At 36.8% G+C, this 16,111-nt stretch overlaps 1 protein-coding gene across 5 annotated transcripts in view; it reads left to right on the top strand.

Annotated features, from left to right (window-relative positions):
- ZNF385D (zinc finger protein 385D) overlaps positions 1 to 15,904 on the top strand; it is an 892,499-nt gene extending 876,595 nt beyond the window's left edge. For all 5 annotated transcript variants that reach the window (XM_077865367.1, XM_077865368.1, XM_077865369.1 and 2 more), the window contains 4 exons: positions 2,599 to 2,829; positions 9,678 to 9,856; positions 10,908 to 11,009; positions 12,852 to 15,904. In XM_077865367.1, the coding sequence (XP_077721493.1) occupies positions 2,599 to 2,829; positions 9,678 to 9,856; positions 10,908 to 11,009; positions 12,852 to 13,085 (746 nt within the window). In that variant the 3' untranslated portion in view covers positions 13,086 to 15,904. The remainder of the gene's footprint in view (positions 1 to 2,598; positions 2,830 to 9,677; positions 9,857 to 10,907; positions 11,010 to 12,851) is intronic.
- The last annotated feature ends 207 nt before the right edge of the window (positions 15,905 to 16,111 follow it).

Raw genomic sequence — 16,111 nt, 5'->3', positions numbered from 1 at the left:
GAATTTCACTATAAATATGGAAGTTGGTTTAGGATTAATATGATCTATGCTAGGCACAGTTTTCAGATCAAGACATAGAATAAACATTGTCAATCCAGAGGAAAAGTCGTTAGAAGTAGGATATTACTAGGGATATCCTTACTTGGATTTAAATGAAATAAATAGCCAAGAATAGCACACACTGGCTCCAGCAGGTAGCCACACTAAGTTTAGCTATATCTATATTTACGGTTGTCACTCCTCATAATGCTGATCACAAAAACAACTTAGTAGTTTTGGCCTGAGTATTTATTATCCTACTGCTGTCTGTCACCTTTTTGAACTTACCATGTGTCAACAATCATGACCAAGAGTATTATCTGCAACGTATATTTTTGAAATCCCTGAATTTGGGTACCTGGGTGGCTCAGTCAGTTAATCCTCTGTCTTCAGCTCAGGTCATGATCCCAGGGTCCTGAGATGGAGTTTTGCATCATCTGGCTCCCTGCTCAGCAAGAAATCTGCTTCTCCCTCTCCCTCTGCATCTCTACCCTGCTCGTGTGTGCATGCTTGCTTGCTCTCCTCTCTCTCTCAAATAAATGAATAAAATCTTTAAGATTTTTTAATTAATTAATTAAATCCCTGATTTTTTTAATCTATAAAACACTTTGCCCTGACTCACCATATTCTGTTTGTGTGACCTTGGGAGATTTCCTTAACTTCTGGAATTTCCTCATTTGTAGAAGTTTGTGTAAAGGTTAAATGACATTATGTATACAAAAGACTTAGCAAATTAACTGGACATTTGTTATTTATTCATAGGCACATATTCATATGCTTTCAATCATTTCTGGTTTGTTGGAAGCAATGAATAGCCACTAGACCGTTTTAAAGTAGTCATTGCATTTCATGCTGTATCTAGATTCTCAGAAATATTTTCTATTTATTACCTGATATTTTAACATTGGTACCTCAGCAGATAAGTAAAAACTATTCAGCACATGGACTTGTCAATGTTCAAGGCAATAAATATATTCTGGTGGCAAAACTTGGTGTTAGAATAATTTTATTGCTTTTTCTTTAGCCATGAAAACCTGATGAGCAGTATGACTTTTTTTACATGGTTGGAGGAAATTCTTCAAAACACTAGAGGAGGCTTGCTTGATGATGTTAGCAGCTAAATAAGTGATTAAACATGTATGAAGTGTTGAGCAAAGGAAATAAGATCCAGATGAATTGTTTTATATAGCAGCCCTCAATAAGAGTCCATTTCTCTTCTTATTGACTAGTGCTTCTGATGCCATATTTGGGAAAGAAGCCATAACCAATCTCACCTAAACTCCCACCTCTATATCTGGATCAAAGGAGTTATCCAAGTTAAAAGGCATCCTGTAACTGCAATCAACTCTTGAGAGTGTGATCTAACAAGAAGTAAGCACTTATGAAGACAACACTGCATTGCAGGCAGAACACTCTTCCTTATAACAACTGCCTAATTCATTTATTATGAACTTAGTGTGGCATTAGTGACCACAGCAACATCTGGAATGAGAAAAAGTTGCAAGAGCAGCTGTGGCTAGAAAGACAGCCTGAGAATATTTTTGAATAGGAGGTTAAGAACCATCCAGCTGGGAGGCAGAAGTCAGTAATATAAAAGTAGAAAGGATAGGAGCATAGAGCTCCCTTTGCAATTTGTTATTGGATATGGCAAACATCCTAATTGTAATTCGTAATTATCATATTCGGAATGGGAGCTCTGTGTACCCAAGTGAAGTCAGGATAAAGTACTTTTGCTTTATAGGTTGACCTCTCCAGATTTAGAATCAGACTTTGAAGCCAGAAGGGTTGTAGGGTTCCAGTATATCAACACTTGGTCATCAGACTTTTAAAATGATGATGTGACATTAACATGGTGTGACCAGTCTGTGAGTTTCTTGTGGAGTGGCCATTGATGTCTGAATACTGTGTAACAAACTCTCTGAACACAGCCTGGCACAAAACATGCACTTAACAAATATGCCAGACCAGAATTTTTGTACCTGGCATTGAATATACTACTCTTTGTAAATAGAACAACAATTTTCTAAATTGTTGATCTGAACAAACCAATATGTCATCAGGGCTCCATTTTTCCCCCTTTTTTGCACAAGCAAATACAAAAGGATCAGTACTTATATTTTAATTAAAGAAAAAATATAGAAGGAAAATTGATAAGTAATAAAGAAAAATAAAAAAACAAAAGTGTTTATTTTTAAAAAGTTGTCTGTGTAGAAATATATGTATACAAAGTACAATACATTGTAAAGACTATTCTACTAAAGCCATATGTTAACAAGAGAAATCTGTGGGTATGTTTATTTGTCCCACAGAAGGAAAAAAAAAGTAAGTATATTTGGGTGTATTTTTAAGAATTGTCCACATGTTTTATATCAATATAGGCAACTACAAGTGGCCATCTATGTGAATTTCTTCATGAGATGAATGACTCATAGTCGACAAACAGCAATTGCTGGCTGCTCTTATCATTATTAGCAGAATGTAATATTGGTGATACAATTCCAAATAGGGGAAGATAATACCACTGTTTTTCCCTTTTTTCCTATGCTATTTTGAATGCAGACAGTACCACAGGGACACCAGCAATATCAACGACAACTGTGGAAATTCGCAAAAGCAGTGTTATGACAACTGAGATCACCTCCAAAGTGGAAAAAAGCCCCACGACAGCCACTGGCAATAGCTCATGTCCTTCCACGGAGACTGAGGAAGAAAAAGCAAAACGGCTTCTTTACTGTTCGTTATGCAAGGTTGCTGTCAACTCCGCCTCGCAGCTGGAAGCGCACAACAGTGGTGAGATGCAGTGATTTCTCTTTTGTCTCAACAGCTCTGTAATTATCTTCCTCTAAATGGATTAGATCTTTTGCAGCAGGGGACAAAGGGGTGGTGGAAAACTGGCAATTATTACATGGAATTCATTAACAATTAAAAAACATAAATGACATGCAAAGTGTCATTTACATGGGCTCAAGAGAGGACTTCCAGGGCTCCTGTGCCTCGATGTGTATGTGTTTTTGTCTATGGATGTGTGTCTGTGTATGTGTGTGTGCACGTGTGTTATTAGATATTAGGAGATAAAGTGAAATATAATTCTAAAGTATAAGCTTTGCATTTATTTGATTTTCACACTGCTATGAACTCCCATGCATTTGCTTCTAAATGAAGTTTAGAACTTCAAACTTCTAAAGTTTGGTCAATAACAGCAGCTCTTTCTGCCCTTAGGTCCCTTCCCCATGTTTTAATAAAATGGTCTTTTTGGACCAAAGGAAAAAAAAAAAGTTTGTCAATAATGCAGTTGCAAAATTTGCTTCATAACTCCATGTGCTTTTAACTAAAACCTCTCCATTTTGGTTTTTATGGCAAATGACTTTGAGCTAAATCTTTATCACACTGACAATTAAACTTAAGTGCTTATTATGAGCAACAACTGAGGTATGTTCTCTACAGGTAATATTTTATTTACTCTTTGTGACAACCTAAAGATACTATTCTTGCTATTTGAGGCTCAGACAAGGCATATGATCAACTAAGTGGCTGAGCCTCACTCAGCCACTAAGATTAGCCTAAGATTTAAACTTAGGTCTAACTTTTTTTTTTTTAGGATTTTATTTATATATTCATGAAAGACACAGAGAGAGAGGCAGAGACATAGGCAGAGGGAGAAGCAGGCTCTGCAGGGAGCCTGATGTGGGACTCAATCTCCAGACCCAGGATCACACCCTGAGCCAAAGGCAGATGCTCAGCCACTGAGCCACCCAGGCGTCCGTAGGTCTCTTTAACTTAAACACTAAATTTGAACATAATCAAAACAGAAAATACTGATAAACCAGGATGAAATGCTTCCCTAATATATTTCAATTTTATCCATCTGCTCTCTATCTATAGGAAGGCATTATATAGATATTATATATCCATACCTATGCCTATCTATCTAGACAAGCATATACAAAGAGTCTGTATCTACATATCTATCAATAAAATCTAGATTATATTTGTATATCGATATAAAGATATATTGACATAGATAATTATACATAGCCTACTTGAGATGTTAGCCGGCCCTTTGGCCCTAGATTAGATTTTCTCTAAAAGGCTGGATTCATTGCCAGGACCCTGTCAGCAATCACAACAGAAACAGAATCATTTGTAAATCATACCCTGGGTTAATATCGCAGCTTTATGTTGGCTGTCATTGGCCAGTCACTATGCTGCACAGTCATGTTCAAATATCGACTTCGATTTTCTAAGGGAATAATTACAGATGGAAAGCAGTTCCTTCAGCACATATCCTCCCCCCTGCATGCAACATTAGTTGTCATCTGGGAGTTCATGAGTTCAGAGGCTGAGGAATACAGAAAAAGACCTGGCCCCAAGTCAGAATCTATACCATGCAGATGTGCCTCATGTTTTACTCATGTAAATACATTATTCAAGGATGCCAGATAATTGAGAGAGCAAAATCATCATTGAAAGTCCATTTATTTCTCAAGAATTCTTGAGCATTCTGCATCATAACAGAGAAATACATTCATTTTGGTGGGGGATCAACTCTGACAAATAAACAAACCATACCCTTTGAGACTGGAGTTAATTTATCAAGGATGTGGATGTCCTTCCTGAATTCCTAACAGAAACATCTGATTAAGAAGCAAAGAATAATCAGTTATTTCATCATATCACATCAGGTCAACATTTTTCATATTCTAATTCTACAATCCTCATCTCTGCTTTGTGTGTTGGAAATGCCCACGAAGCTTTAAAAGACTATTTACCTGTGTCACTTTAATATATAGATGTTCATATAAATATATATATATATGTATATATATATTTCCTATATCCAAGGATTCTAATTTATTATATATTCAGGCCTCGAAGCTATAGTGTTTGGGAAAAGAAATGAAGCAAAACAATAGACCTCACAAGCATTGTGCAGGCAGCGCTGAGAACTGCTGTTATCTGGGAGTTATCTGGCTGTAAATGTGGTGTAGCCTTACATGAATCACTTTATAGGAATGTCCCCTCCAAACCTTCAGCCTCATCAGAGGACTATATACCTACCCCCTCAGCTTAGATTTCTTGATCCCTTCATTTCCCTTCTTAGATCAGAGATCATTTTCCATGGTCCAGTTATGGTGCTTGTTTTAGGCCTCACACTAGATATGTACCAGCCAGTTGAGCCAGAACTGGAAGTGACAAAGGAAGAAGAGAGGATGCATGAATATATTATCTTTAACACCCTTTGCACACCATTTCCAATCTCCAGATTCAGCTCTCTGATTTGTAACTGAAGTGGTGGTGGGAGGCTCGTTGTATCTGGGACATTCTCTAAATGTGGATGGTGAATGCAGTTCATTCCCATATTCAAACAACTGGTCCTTGTCCACTGGTTTCTTCATCTTTCCCTTAGGATCCCATATGGGGAAACCCAGGGAAGGGGAGGGTAAAGGAGAGAGGATCACCCTCTTGTCACAAAAAAAGTAGTCCTTGTAGAATTCATCGTAGGATCAGTGTGGTGTGTTTTAGTTTGGGTTCCATTAGAAGCAGACTCTGTACAAGGATTTAAGAGCAAATAATTTTTAGGGGAGGCCAAGGGCACAAGTTAGGAAGTGGGAAGAGGGAACAGGGAAGGGAAGCAGCCAGTGCAGTGAGCCATCATGAGGCAGTTACCAAGGTAGGCAGCTGGAGCTCACCAAACCAAACTGTGACACTACATGGTTTTACAGTTTTAAACAGACACTTCCAGTGGTCACATAGAATAACAGAAATGAATTAACTCAAATTCTGCCCTTTAATCTTTACAATCACAGTGCTGTCATCTCATTGTTCACTTATGATCTACTGTTTGCATCAAAAATACGGACTTTCATGGGGGTTGAATGCACAAACTGCAGCCTTTGTGAGCTTGAATAATTCCAAACGGACTTGTTAAGGGAACGGGAGCATGTAGCTGAATTCCTGTGTGTCTGTGGCCCACTGTATAACACAGAGGTCTACAAATTAATTTCCATGGAGCATATGATGTTTAGTAGAGGATAAGTAAGACAATGGGCTAATTGAATATATTCTAAATCTCAACAGTAAAAACACTAATGGTTTAGAATATAGACAAATTGTTTTCTACGAAGCAGTCCGTTATCATGGACATCATCAAGACTTGCCAGTTCATGGAGCTGGTGGAAAGCAGACTGTCTTCTTGAGTCCATGTGATTATTTTCTAATTCTCTTTAATGTACCTCCGTATTACCTGCACCCACAGCAGACCACAATCACTGCCTTAGTGCTCCACTGCCTTCACACACACACCCCCACCCACCTCTCTAGTATCACTTTAAAAGAGTTCTCTGCTTTCTTTCAGAGCTAGGTATTAGGAAACCACTGTTAAGATTGGGCTATTTGTCAGGGAACCAGGTTTGAAGGCCAATTTGATCAGAAACAGATTTTGAGACTATTATAGCTTCCATCAACTACTGCCTCTTGTATGTTACAATAGAATGAGCTAGAAGTGATCAGACCATTTTTACCTCGGATCCACACATAACAATTCTGTGTGAACCTGGGCAAGTCAATTGTCCTCTTTGGACTTCTCACGCTGTCTCTTTCTCTCTCTCTCTAATGGAGATAAATGGCCATATGGCACTTTGTAAAGATGAATTACTATGGCATGATGCTTAGTATGATCACAGTTGCTGCTGGCATTATTTGGGGTTAAATTGTGTTATTTCATTTGTTTTCTCTTTCTATTTTTTCACTAAAGATGCAGTTAATAGATTTATATTCCATAACATTAGAATGCAGGATTTAAATATGGGCATTCCTGCTTTGCATTTATTTTTAGAATTTGAAAAGAGAAGGAATTCTCCTAAGCTTACTAGAATGATTCACAAAACAGTCTAAGAATGTTTTAAACAAATTATGAGGACACACTCTTTTCAAAATATCTGGAAATCCCCTTTTAGTCGTATGTTACAGACACAACACAAAAAAAAGTTTCATCTTTTTCTTCAAAGAAATCCCCCCCAAACATTCTACTAGGTAATGCTTTGCTTAGCTGATTTTGATGATTTTCTCTATATTATTAAAAAAAAACTTTGAAATGTTTTATAGTCAATGCTTATTACTAATTTGGGCAAATTTTTCTGGCAATAACTTGAAGTGGCAACATTTGATAATTTTCACTAAGCTCATTTGAGCTATCTCTAGACAGAATTTATTCTATTCTTCACTAAGTTTTAATATACAGAAAAGGCAGTTCTCAAAGGATAGACTTTACTAACTTTTAAAGTGCTTAGAGGTTTCTAAATTTTTGCTTAAACAAAACCAACACTGTTAAGAAGGAGAAGAGGATTGACTAAATTTTATTGAGCACATGGAAGTGCCAAAAGTAATCCTTAAAACAATAAATGCATTTAATGCAACACTTCAGTAGAGCAGGTAATTTCCTTTTTCACAGCTGAAAACACTGAGGCGCAAAGAAATGTAAACTACACAGCTCATGGAGGCAAACTTTGATTCACACCATTCCAGAGTCTGAGCTCACGGTGCTCTTCACAAATTTGTTCATTGCTTTTTATTAATATCTAATGCTTGAGCTGTATCTACACTGTGTCAGGCACTGAGAATACAGTATAAGCAAAACCCAGGAGTTGCCTTCAGGAAGCCCATGTCTAATCTGTGCTTCTCTGCTCAGGAAGAGAACTGGGTAAAGACTTGCTTAAGACATCTGTTTCACATTTCAAGTCAATAGAAGTAGAAGTCAATCCCCTGGGGTCAGTGTTCATGGCCTTATTATTATTAAGGCCCAAAGATTATCTGCCACTCCTATTCAGCATCTTCTAGGATAATGGTAAGACTCCCAGTTACAAAAGGTATTAACCAGAGTGGATCAAGCGTCCCTACAGAAAGTCAGAGTAAGAGTCATTCTCCTACTGACTACTTCCTAGGCATTGATAAGCCAAACTGGCCCAGGAATGCTTTTCAGTTTGATTGAAGAATCTGCTTGGAAAAGAAATATTTTGATAAAATCACCTGTTTAGATAAAGAAGGTTGGATAACCATCCAGACACACACACACACACACACACACACAGTGACACAAAGTGTGTGTGTGTGTGTATGTATATGTATGTATAAATGTATATATCTTACTCCCTAGAACATTGTCTTGCCTTACATTGACTTACACCACCTGCAGAGTACGAAGAATGTCTGTTTTACAAGGGGGATGGGCTTGCAAGCTGCGAGAAAAAAAAGACCTACTGCAGGGAGGTCTCCCCACCAGCACCTCCGAGCAGTGCTGTGGTTCCGTATTTCAAGTCCTCCAGTCTACTGACAAGATGTTGACCTTTTTCTCTTTCCTTAATATGTTGGGATATGAACATTTTCAGAGCTGTACATAAGAATATGACCTTCATATTCTTGGAGTAAGAGAATCTACATTGTAAGAATTTCCTTTTTTTTAACATTGGATTCAGTAAAGTTGCAATCATTCTGAAAGACAGAATCGTGACTGTAAACCTGTTTTGTGTACTCATCACCTCTTATTTAAGGAGATGGTGATTGGTGCTGACCTAGTGCGCCCCTCAACCTGTTTTCCTCATTAATAGTCAATAGTCTTAGGAGGCCAGTCCAGGAATCTGAAGTTGAGAACCTTATTTTTAATGCTTCCAGAACTGATAAGAATTTAATAAAGTCAATTAGGAAAGGGAAACCACTAAAAAAGGATTTAAACAACTAGAATGGCAAAAAGGGCATAAATGGTAACAAGAGAAAATTTCATAGCAAAACCATGTAGCTAAGTGAGAAAAATAAAGAATAGTTATCAACACCAACAAAAAGAAAGTTGTGAGCCATTTTTTGAGAGGAAACCCCCATTCATGAACTCTAATAATTAGAAAAAAATTAAAAAATAGAAAACAATGTTAATAGCTTAAGTTACACTGGTTATGTGTAAGAATAGTCAGAAGATGTTATTGGTTTATTCAAAAAGAAGCTTTTATTTATAGTGTATTTGCTTAACCTTTCACCCCTCATCTTTTTGGTCATTTGTTTTTACATTTGAAAGGACATAACCAATCAGTGTGGGCTTTACTACCCTAATAGGGCTTTTTTTTTTTTTTTTTTTTTTTTTTCCAGTAAGATCTTTATACTCTTGCTCTTCCTTTTGGGACCTAAAACACATAGCCAGGAAAGCTTGTTTGTATTCTATTTAGAAAGTGAGTATTTAATTAGTGCCACTTCTATAAACACACCATGTTTAAACTGAAGACATTTGTTACACATCACCTCCAACTATACCTTTAGCAACTAAATCACTCTTCCTCATCTTCTATCATTTCTGTCTTATTAGCATCAAGAGGAAATAAAACTAAGTCACACCCATTTAATTTCACCTTAGGACTCTGGGGTGTAGGTGCTATATTAATGGTGTCGGTTTGTTATACGGGACGTTGTAAAAACATGAGTAGTGTAATGGAAGGTGGTCAGAGCACATTGTCTTCTGAGTGAAGCATATTTCAGTAATAATCCCCGGAAGAAATGCTCTACAACTAGACATCACATTTTATTAATTGTACCATTTCCTAAAGGCATAAACCAGCTAATATTTTTTTTCTTTCTTTTTTTCTAAATATTCCTGGCAGGTACTAAGCACAAAACCATGCTAGAAGCCCGGAATGGAAGTGGGACCATCAAAGCCTTTCCTAGGGCAGGTGTGAAAGGCAAAGGACCAGTTAATAAGGGAAACACAGGTCTGCAAAACAAAACGTTTCACTGTGAAATCTGTGATGTGCACGTCAACTCGGAAACACAGCTTAAACAGGTAGACAGCACATATTCTAGAAATAAAAACAACAGATAGGGGACATCCTTATGAGCACATATGTGTCCTTCCTTTGTTCCCTTTCTTTGCTGTTTTCCTCTCCCATCCATCCATCTATCCACCCATCCACCCATCCATCTATCCACTTACCTTCTCTCCACTGCCCTTATTTATGCATATTTTAGTTTCCAAGGAAATACTAAAATGTAAGATTTTCTAAGTCCTTTCAAAAAATGCCTAAAGTGAATTTGTACTATTCTTATATCTGAAGAGTGGGAGGAAAAGGGGTATTAGATCTTTTCTCTACCAGATCTCCCACTCAAAAGTGTTGATTTTTGTTAAAGGTCAAATTGCAATGTTCCATTTTTACTTATTTAGACTATTTACACATTACAACTAATTTTATACTGTTCTATTCTTTTATTTTATGTACTTTATTACATGGTGTTGTACTGTATTTCTAAATCCTGCAGCCACCTGCTAAAGGGATGACTAATCCTGTTGCATTCACTTTTACTGTGAATAGCCTTCCAAAGAGATCAGTTATATGTTGCCAATTGAAGGCCCAGCCCTCATATTGTGTTGTATTTTATGTGCATATGTGCAATATTGTACTCATTTTATGCACCTTAGTTATTTATCTTTAGACTTTAAGGGGTTGACATTTGGCTGTACAAATGTGAGGATAAATATTAGTATGGAAATATATTCATACCTGCCTGGGCATCTTTGTTTATTTGCACATGAAATTCCTTTAGACATTCTTTTCCTTTGTACACTTTTAAAAAGGAGATCTGTGCAGCGATAAAGAGAAAGGCTCAGAAAAAGAAGAGCCTTCTATTTGTTAAAAATATACTAAAATGGGTAGCATAAAAATATATATCCTCAAGCCATCAGAATCCAAGGACAAAAGTGCATGCTCTTCTGTTTTTATCTTTCTGCAACTTGTATGAAATAATTAATATTCTTCCTCAGGTTAAAACAGTATTTACGAGGGAGGGTTTGGGGATGATTTTTTTTAAAAGATGTCATTTTTAATTGCTTTTAATAGCACATTAGCAGTAGAAGGCACAAAGACAGAGCTGCTGGGAAGCCCCCGAAACCTAAATACAGTCCTTACAACAAACTACAGAAGGCAGCACATCCACTGGGGGTGAGTGTCATCGTTGATTCCCAAACCATAATGATCTTGAATGTCCCACAGTCCACTGACCTTTTATTTTTTTTATTTTTTTGTCAATTACTAAATGAAATCAATGGAAAGTACCTAAGTCATGACAAACAATTGATCGGAAAGTCCAACCCCTACTCCACCAATAGAATTTTAGTTTCATGAGTTTTTTGGGTGGTTTACCACTTTTAGCCACAGTCCAGTACCTTTATCCTTTGGAGTTGGCCTCTGGTTAATGACAGAGCATGGTGAAGAGAGGAAAGCCAAACTCTTGAGTCAGGTAAGTAGTCATGAAATCTGGTCTTGATGTTAGTGGATAATTTTAGGAAAGGTCAGTGAAAAATAAGCTCTCACATGTCCTTTTTAATATCTTCAAGGGACCAAGCATTGGTTTTGTTGATACCCCCAACAGTTTTGGGTTTTGAATAGCACACCCTCAAAGGCGTGGCTTATTTTATTTAATTATTCAGCCAAGAATCATGTCGAAGGCCTGGTGAAATTCTTCCTGGGAGATGCGTTCTTCCCATTACCCCAAATATACCTTTTAGATTAGTGAACATATTAGTACTAATGTCCTGACCTGGATTTTTTTTTTTTTTTTTTTTTTTTTTTTAGGAATTTAGCAGAAACCTGTGATACCTCCTGATAATCTCAAACTAATATTTATGATCCTGTGGTGTTTTTTATTGTTTGTTTATTTGTTTCCTGATTGTATTGACCATCAGTTTCATCAGGGAGACCCAGGGCTCAATGAAAAGTTAAGAACAACTGATCTACAGTATATGCTGAGTTGTGCATTTTGAATTCTGTTTTCTTCAAAATAGATCTTATTAATAATTGGTGCTATTGTGTGCTGCTGGCACATGAAAATATAGTTAAAGGAAAACTGCAATCATCTATTATGAGACCTCAGTAGGAGTTGACCCAATTAATTTAGTAGCATCACCCATTTTTATGCAAATGAAGTCACTCTACTCTTGAACAGAAGCAATTTTAGCTGCATTGAAAGACTGTGAATTCTGCACAGAGCTGATGTTTCAGCACCACTAGTCATAACTTTGAGTGCTATTTCTGACCAGCATAGATGCAGCTTTCAACAATCAAGTGAATGGTTCTTAAATAAACAGGGAAGTCAAATTGTGTTAGTTTTACCATCCAAATCCTCCTCAGGTCTCACTATGTTACTGTTTCCATAAATGGGAACATTCTTTCTGTGAGACCAGCCATCTTACTAATGCTACTAGCCAAGGAATGAACTGGCTTGAGTTGAGAGAATGTTGTTACCATTTGCATAAAGAGGAAGTAGACCATGTCAGATTTGGGGAGAGATAAGTTTCTTCCCTGAAGTGGAATTTGTTATTTTTATTTCTCTTCATCAATACCTCACACCTTGCTGTGCTCCCCAGTTTACACACTTGGATAGTCTAATAGTAGCTGACAGCATTAATAAATCTCTCTTTTAAAGTATCTATTCCATGACAGCTAACATGTGTGTGTAGAGTAAAAATTCCATACTTTTTTTTTTCTCAACATGAATACTTTCCTCAGGAGGTATATTTATGAAGAAAAATAAAGTAAGGTTGCCGAGTACTTTTCTAGAGGACTTTTCAATATCCTAGGTTGGTCGTCTTCAAGGGATGTTCTAGCTCTTCCAAAGGAAAGTTATTCTACACTTTCCATTATTCTTACTGACCCTTCACAAATGTGATTTTATCTTTGTGGTTGTTTCCTGCTGCATTTTGAAAGCTGCCCATCATTTTGGAATCTAAGTGTGATGCCCAAACTCCTGTCCTACTGCTCTTTTCTTTTTTCTCTCCCTTGCAGGTAAAATTAGTATTTTCAAAAGAACCTTCAAAGCCATTGGCTCCGCGAATTCTACCAAATCCACTGGCAGCTGCAGCCGCCGCTGCTGCAGTGGCCGTGAACTCCCCCTTCAGTCTCCGAACTGCTCCAGCGGCCACACTGTTCCAAACCTCCGCGCTCCCTCCAGCACTCCTGAGGCCAGCTCCTGGACCTATCCGGACCGCCCACACTCCTGTGCTGTTTGCTCCTTACTGAATTCCAAATGGGAGTACTTGTACTGCAATAATTTTTCAAAAAACAAAAAACAAAAAACAAAACAAAAGAGAACTATGCAGTGTTTATTTATAGTTTAAAGTCTATCTGAAGAGCCAGGACTTTTGATAGTGAATTGAAAAGATTATTTAAAAAAAAAAAAATGGAGGGAGGTTTTGGGGGCGGGAAGGGAGGGGTGGTATTTTCTCCAAATTAAAGCATTCCTCTTGAACATTGATTGTTTTAGAAGTGATCTCCAGCATTGACTTGTAGTGGTATCTAGAACTTCTGAAGCCTTTGTGACTGTGCTTTTGGGCACCTATTTCCCTCTGCATTGTCTTTCCTGCTTTATGAAACAACTATACATTGTAAGGGCATTAACTGGTTCCAATGTATATATATAAGAATTTACTCTGTAGATTAAGATAATATGAAAAAAAAAAAGAAAAACAAAAAACAAAACAAAAATCAAAAAACAAAAACAAAAAAACAAAAGCAACACTGTGAATAGTAGTACCCGTGCTGGTCCTCTTGCTATGACAGCAATCACTGGGTATTTATCCCAACAAAAGTAGATACAGTAGATGTCTTGTAAAACAATAGTGCTGTGTCTCAATCTATGCCACTAGGTTTTAAAGAATTGCAAAAGGTAGAATGAACAACTATTTCATGCCAGTAAGCAGTCAAAGAATACGCAAACACCGGAGGGTTTAGTGGAGGTCTTTCTGGTCCACGTTCTTCCCCTCCTATACAGTATATGACTTTAAGTTGAGGACAAGAGAGCAGGGCTGAGCATAGAGGTAGGGGAAGATATCATTAAAGGTAATTTCCTACAAAGTACTGTTTCCCCACCCTGAAGCAGTATTTCTGGAAAGAGGGAAGTCTTTGTAATGAAACTATATCTGAAAATAAGTAAACCCATGCATCATGGGTGTTCAGAAAGAAATTAGTACAATTGTTCTATTTCATGGATGAGGAATGATCATAACCTAATATGAGAATGCAAAGTAAAGTTTTTCATGTTAGTACATATCCAAGAAATAAAAACAGAGAATATTGCATCTCTGCAATATCCCTTTTATATCATACCAGTAAGATTGTCTCTTAGGCAAAGGTTTCTGCTTTGAACATGATGATAGATGTTAGCTATTGTTGTGGGCTTTTTCTTGTGTTTTAGATCTCCTACTGACATGATATAAACAATTAATATATATATTTAAATGTTAGTAAAACAAGAAAAAATGAATCCGAGGTGATTGCAGACCAAGGATATAGTGTTGAAAAAAATTCTGGTAAGATGCACTTGACCATCATTTCTCTAGTGGAGTTATGAAATACTGGCAGCCTTTGATAGTCACCATAAGGCTGAAAGGAGTTGATGTTTTACCTTTAAAACAAGATTTATCAGGGGTATATATAAATACATGTATATTGTATATATGTTAGAAAGATTAAGAGAATAACTTATAAAAAGAAAATCTATATAAAATAATTATATAATCATCCCATGTTACATGTTATCATTAAGTTGGTAACAAATGGCATAAAAAATAGCTGTGCCTTTAATTTGTGATAAAGGCTACTTGCTTTTTCCCATAGAAAGCTATCCTATACCTGTCACTATGATGGGATTCAATGCAGCCAATCTGTTGCATTAATAAGAACAAGGACACTCAAACTTAGAACAATGATAAAACATGTACAAATCAACCCTACATGATTTAAGTTTAGAGAAAAACAAATATTTTTGAAAAGGTTTTGTAAAGATTATTTAAATCTATAGGGAAGGGCTTGGTATGGCCTTCCTGAAACTGCTCTTATCTAAATTGTAGTAACCTTTGAGAGGTATAAAGATTCAAGATGAAACCATTTGAGAGATAGGTATTTAGCATTTGTCATTTTATATTTAAGAAACACCCATAGCGTGCTTGGTGCTCAACATTGAACATGGTCTTTGGAGTTCATCTCCACCATCTAGCTATAGACATTTGTCATATAAACATATCTGTAAAGCAATTGGCTTTATATATCTTTTGTTAAATTAAGGAGGAAGAAATGAACGAATGAAAAAACAAATCATGGGAAAGGGAAGAGGGTAGGCAGATAGAAAAAAAAACGTATTTCATTAGTCTTTGGAAAAAAGAATTTTAAACCATACATCTCTGGTTAAACATGTTGGTTAGTATTAAAATTTGTTTTTTGAGAGTATCTGGTGATTTTACACTTACCAATACCTCTACTCTCTGGTCTTAGTAAGTGTTTCCTTTTTTCACACACAGACTGTGCTGGTTTAACCAGATGGAAAGATGCTCATGAGTGTGTTGTTTGGGGCTCTGTCTGTATCCTGTGTGACCAGCTTCTAACGGATTTGAACTTTAGTTGCTTTTTTCTGCTTTGTCAATATGTTGATCTTTCACTATAAATTAACCTGAATCCTTATCCAACAACCTTTACACCTGATAAAACCTCTTTCTGTTGGAGAACTTAATGTTAATTGATGCAATCTCACTACTATGTGCTTTGCTGTTCTTCCCCATTTTCACCAAAGTGAATTAGCCAGTCCACTAGAAGTCAGGGCCTGTGGGATGCAAAGAGTCCTGGATCACAAGGTGTTACTAACTTTAATGATTTGCTGGGAACAAACAAATCAGCCATATTTTCTCCATCAGCCATATGAGAAAACTCAGAAATACCTAAATCCCTTCTGCCTCACTTCGCTATGGAACCATTTTTGTTTAAATGGTCTCTTAAATTGGAGTTGTAATCATCAGTTGTCTTTTACTCACTACCTAATAAAGGATGAAGCCTAACTCTAGAACTTACAGTGGGTTTTCTGTGAATTGCTTCCCTTCACTCCACATATTTATCAACACCAGATCAACATCTATTACAGTTTAGACTGCTATAAAACTATATCCTTTCCCTTAGGAAACTTTTTTCATGAATAAAGATCAATAATTCAGATTGGTCACCATTGGTGCTCTGAAAATCCCCAAGGGTGGTCTGACTTTATGGTTATGTATCCCTTC

Source organism: Canis aureus, chromosome 22 (genome assembly GCF_053574225.1).
Source record: "Canis aureus isolate CA01 chromosome 22, VMU_Caureus_v.1.0, whole genome shotgun sequence".
In the NCBI taxonomy this organism is placed as follows: domain Eukaryota; kingdom Metazoa; phylum Chordata; class Mammalia; order Carnivora; family Canidae; genus Canis; species Canis aureus.
This window is presented reverse-complemented; position numbering and strand designations above follow the sequence as displayed.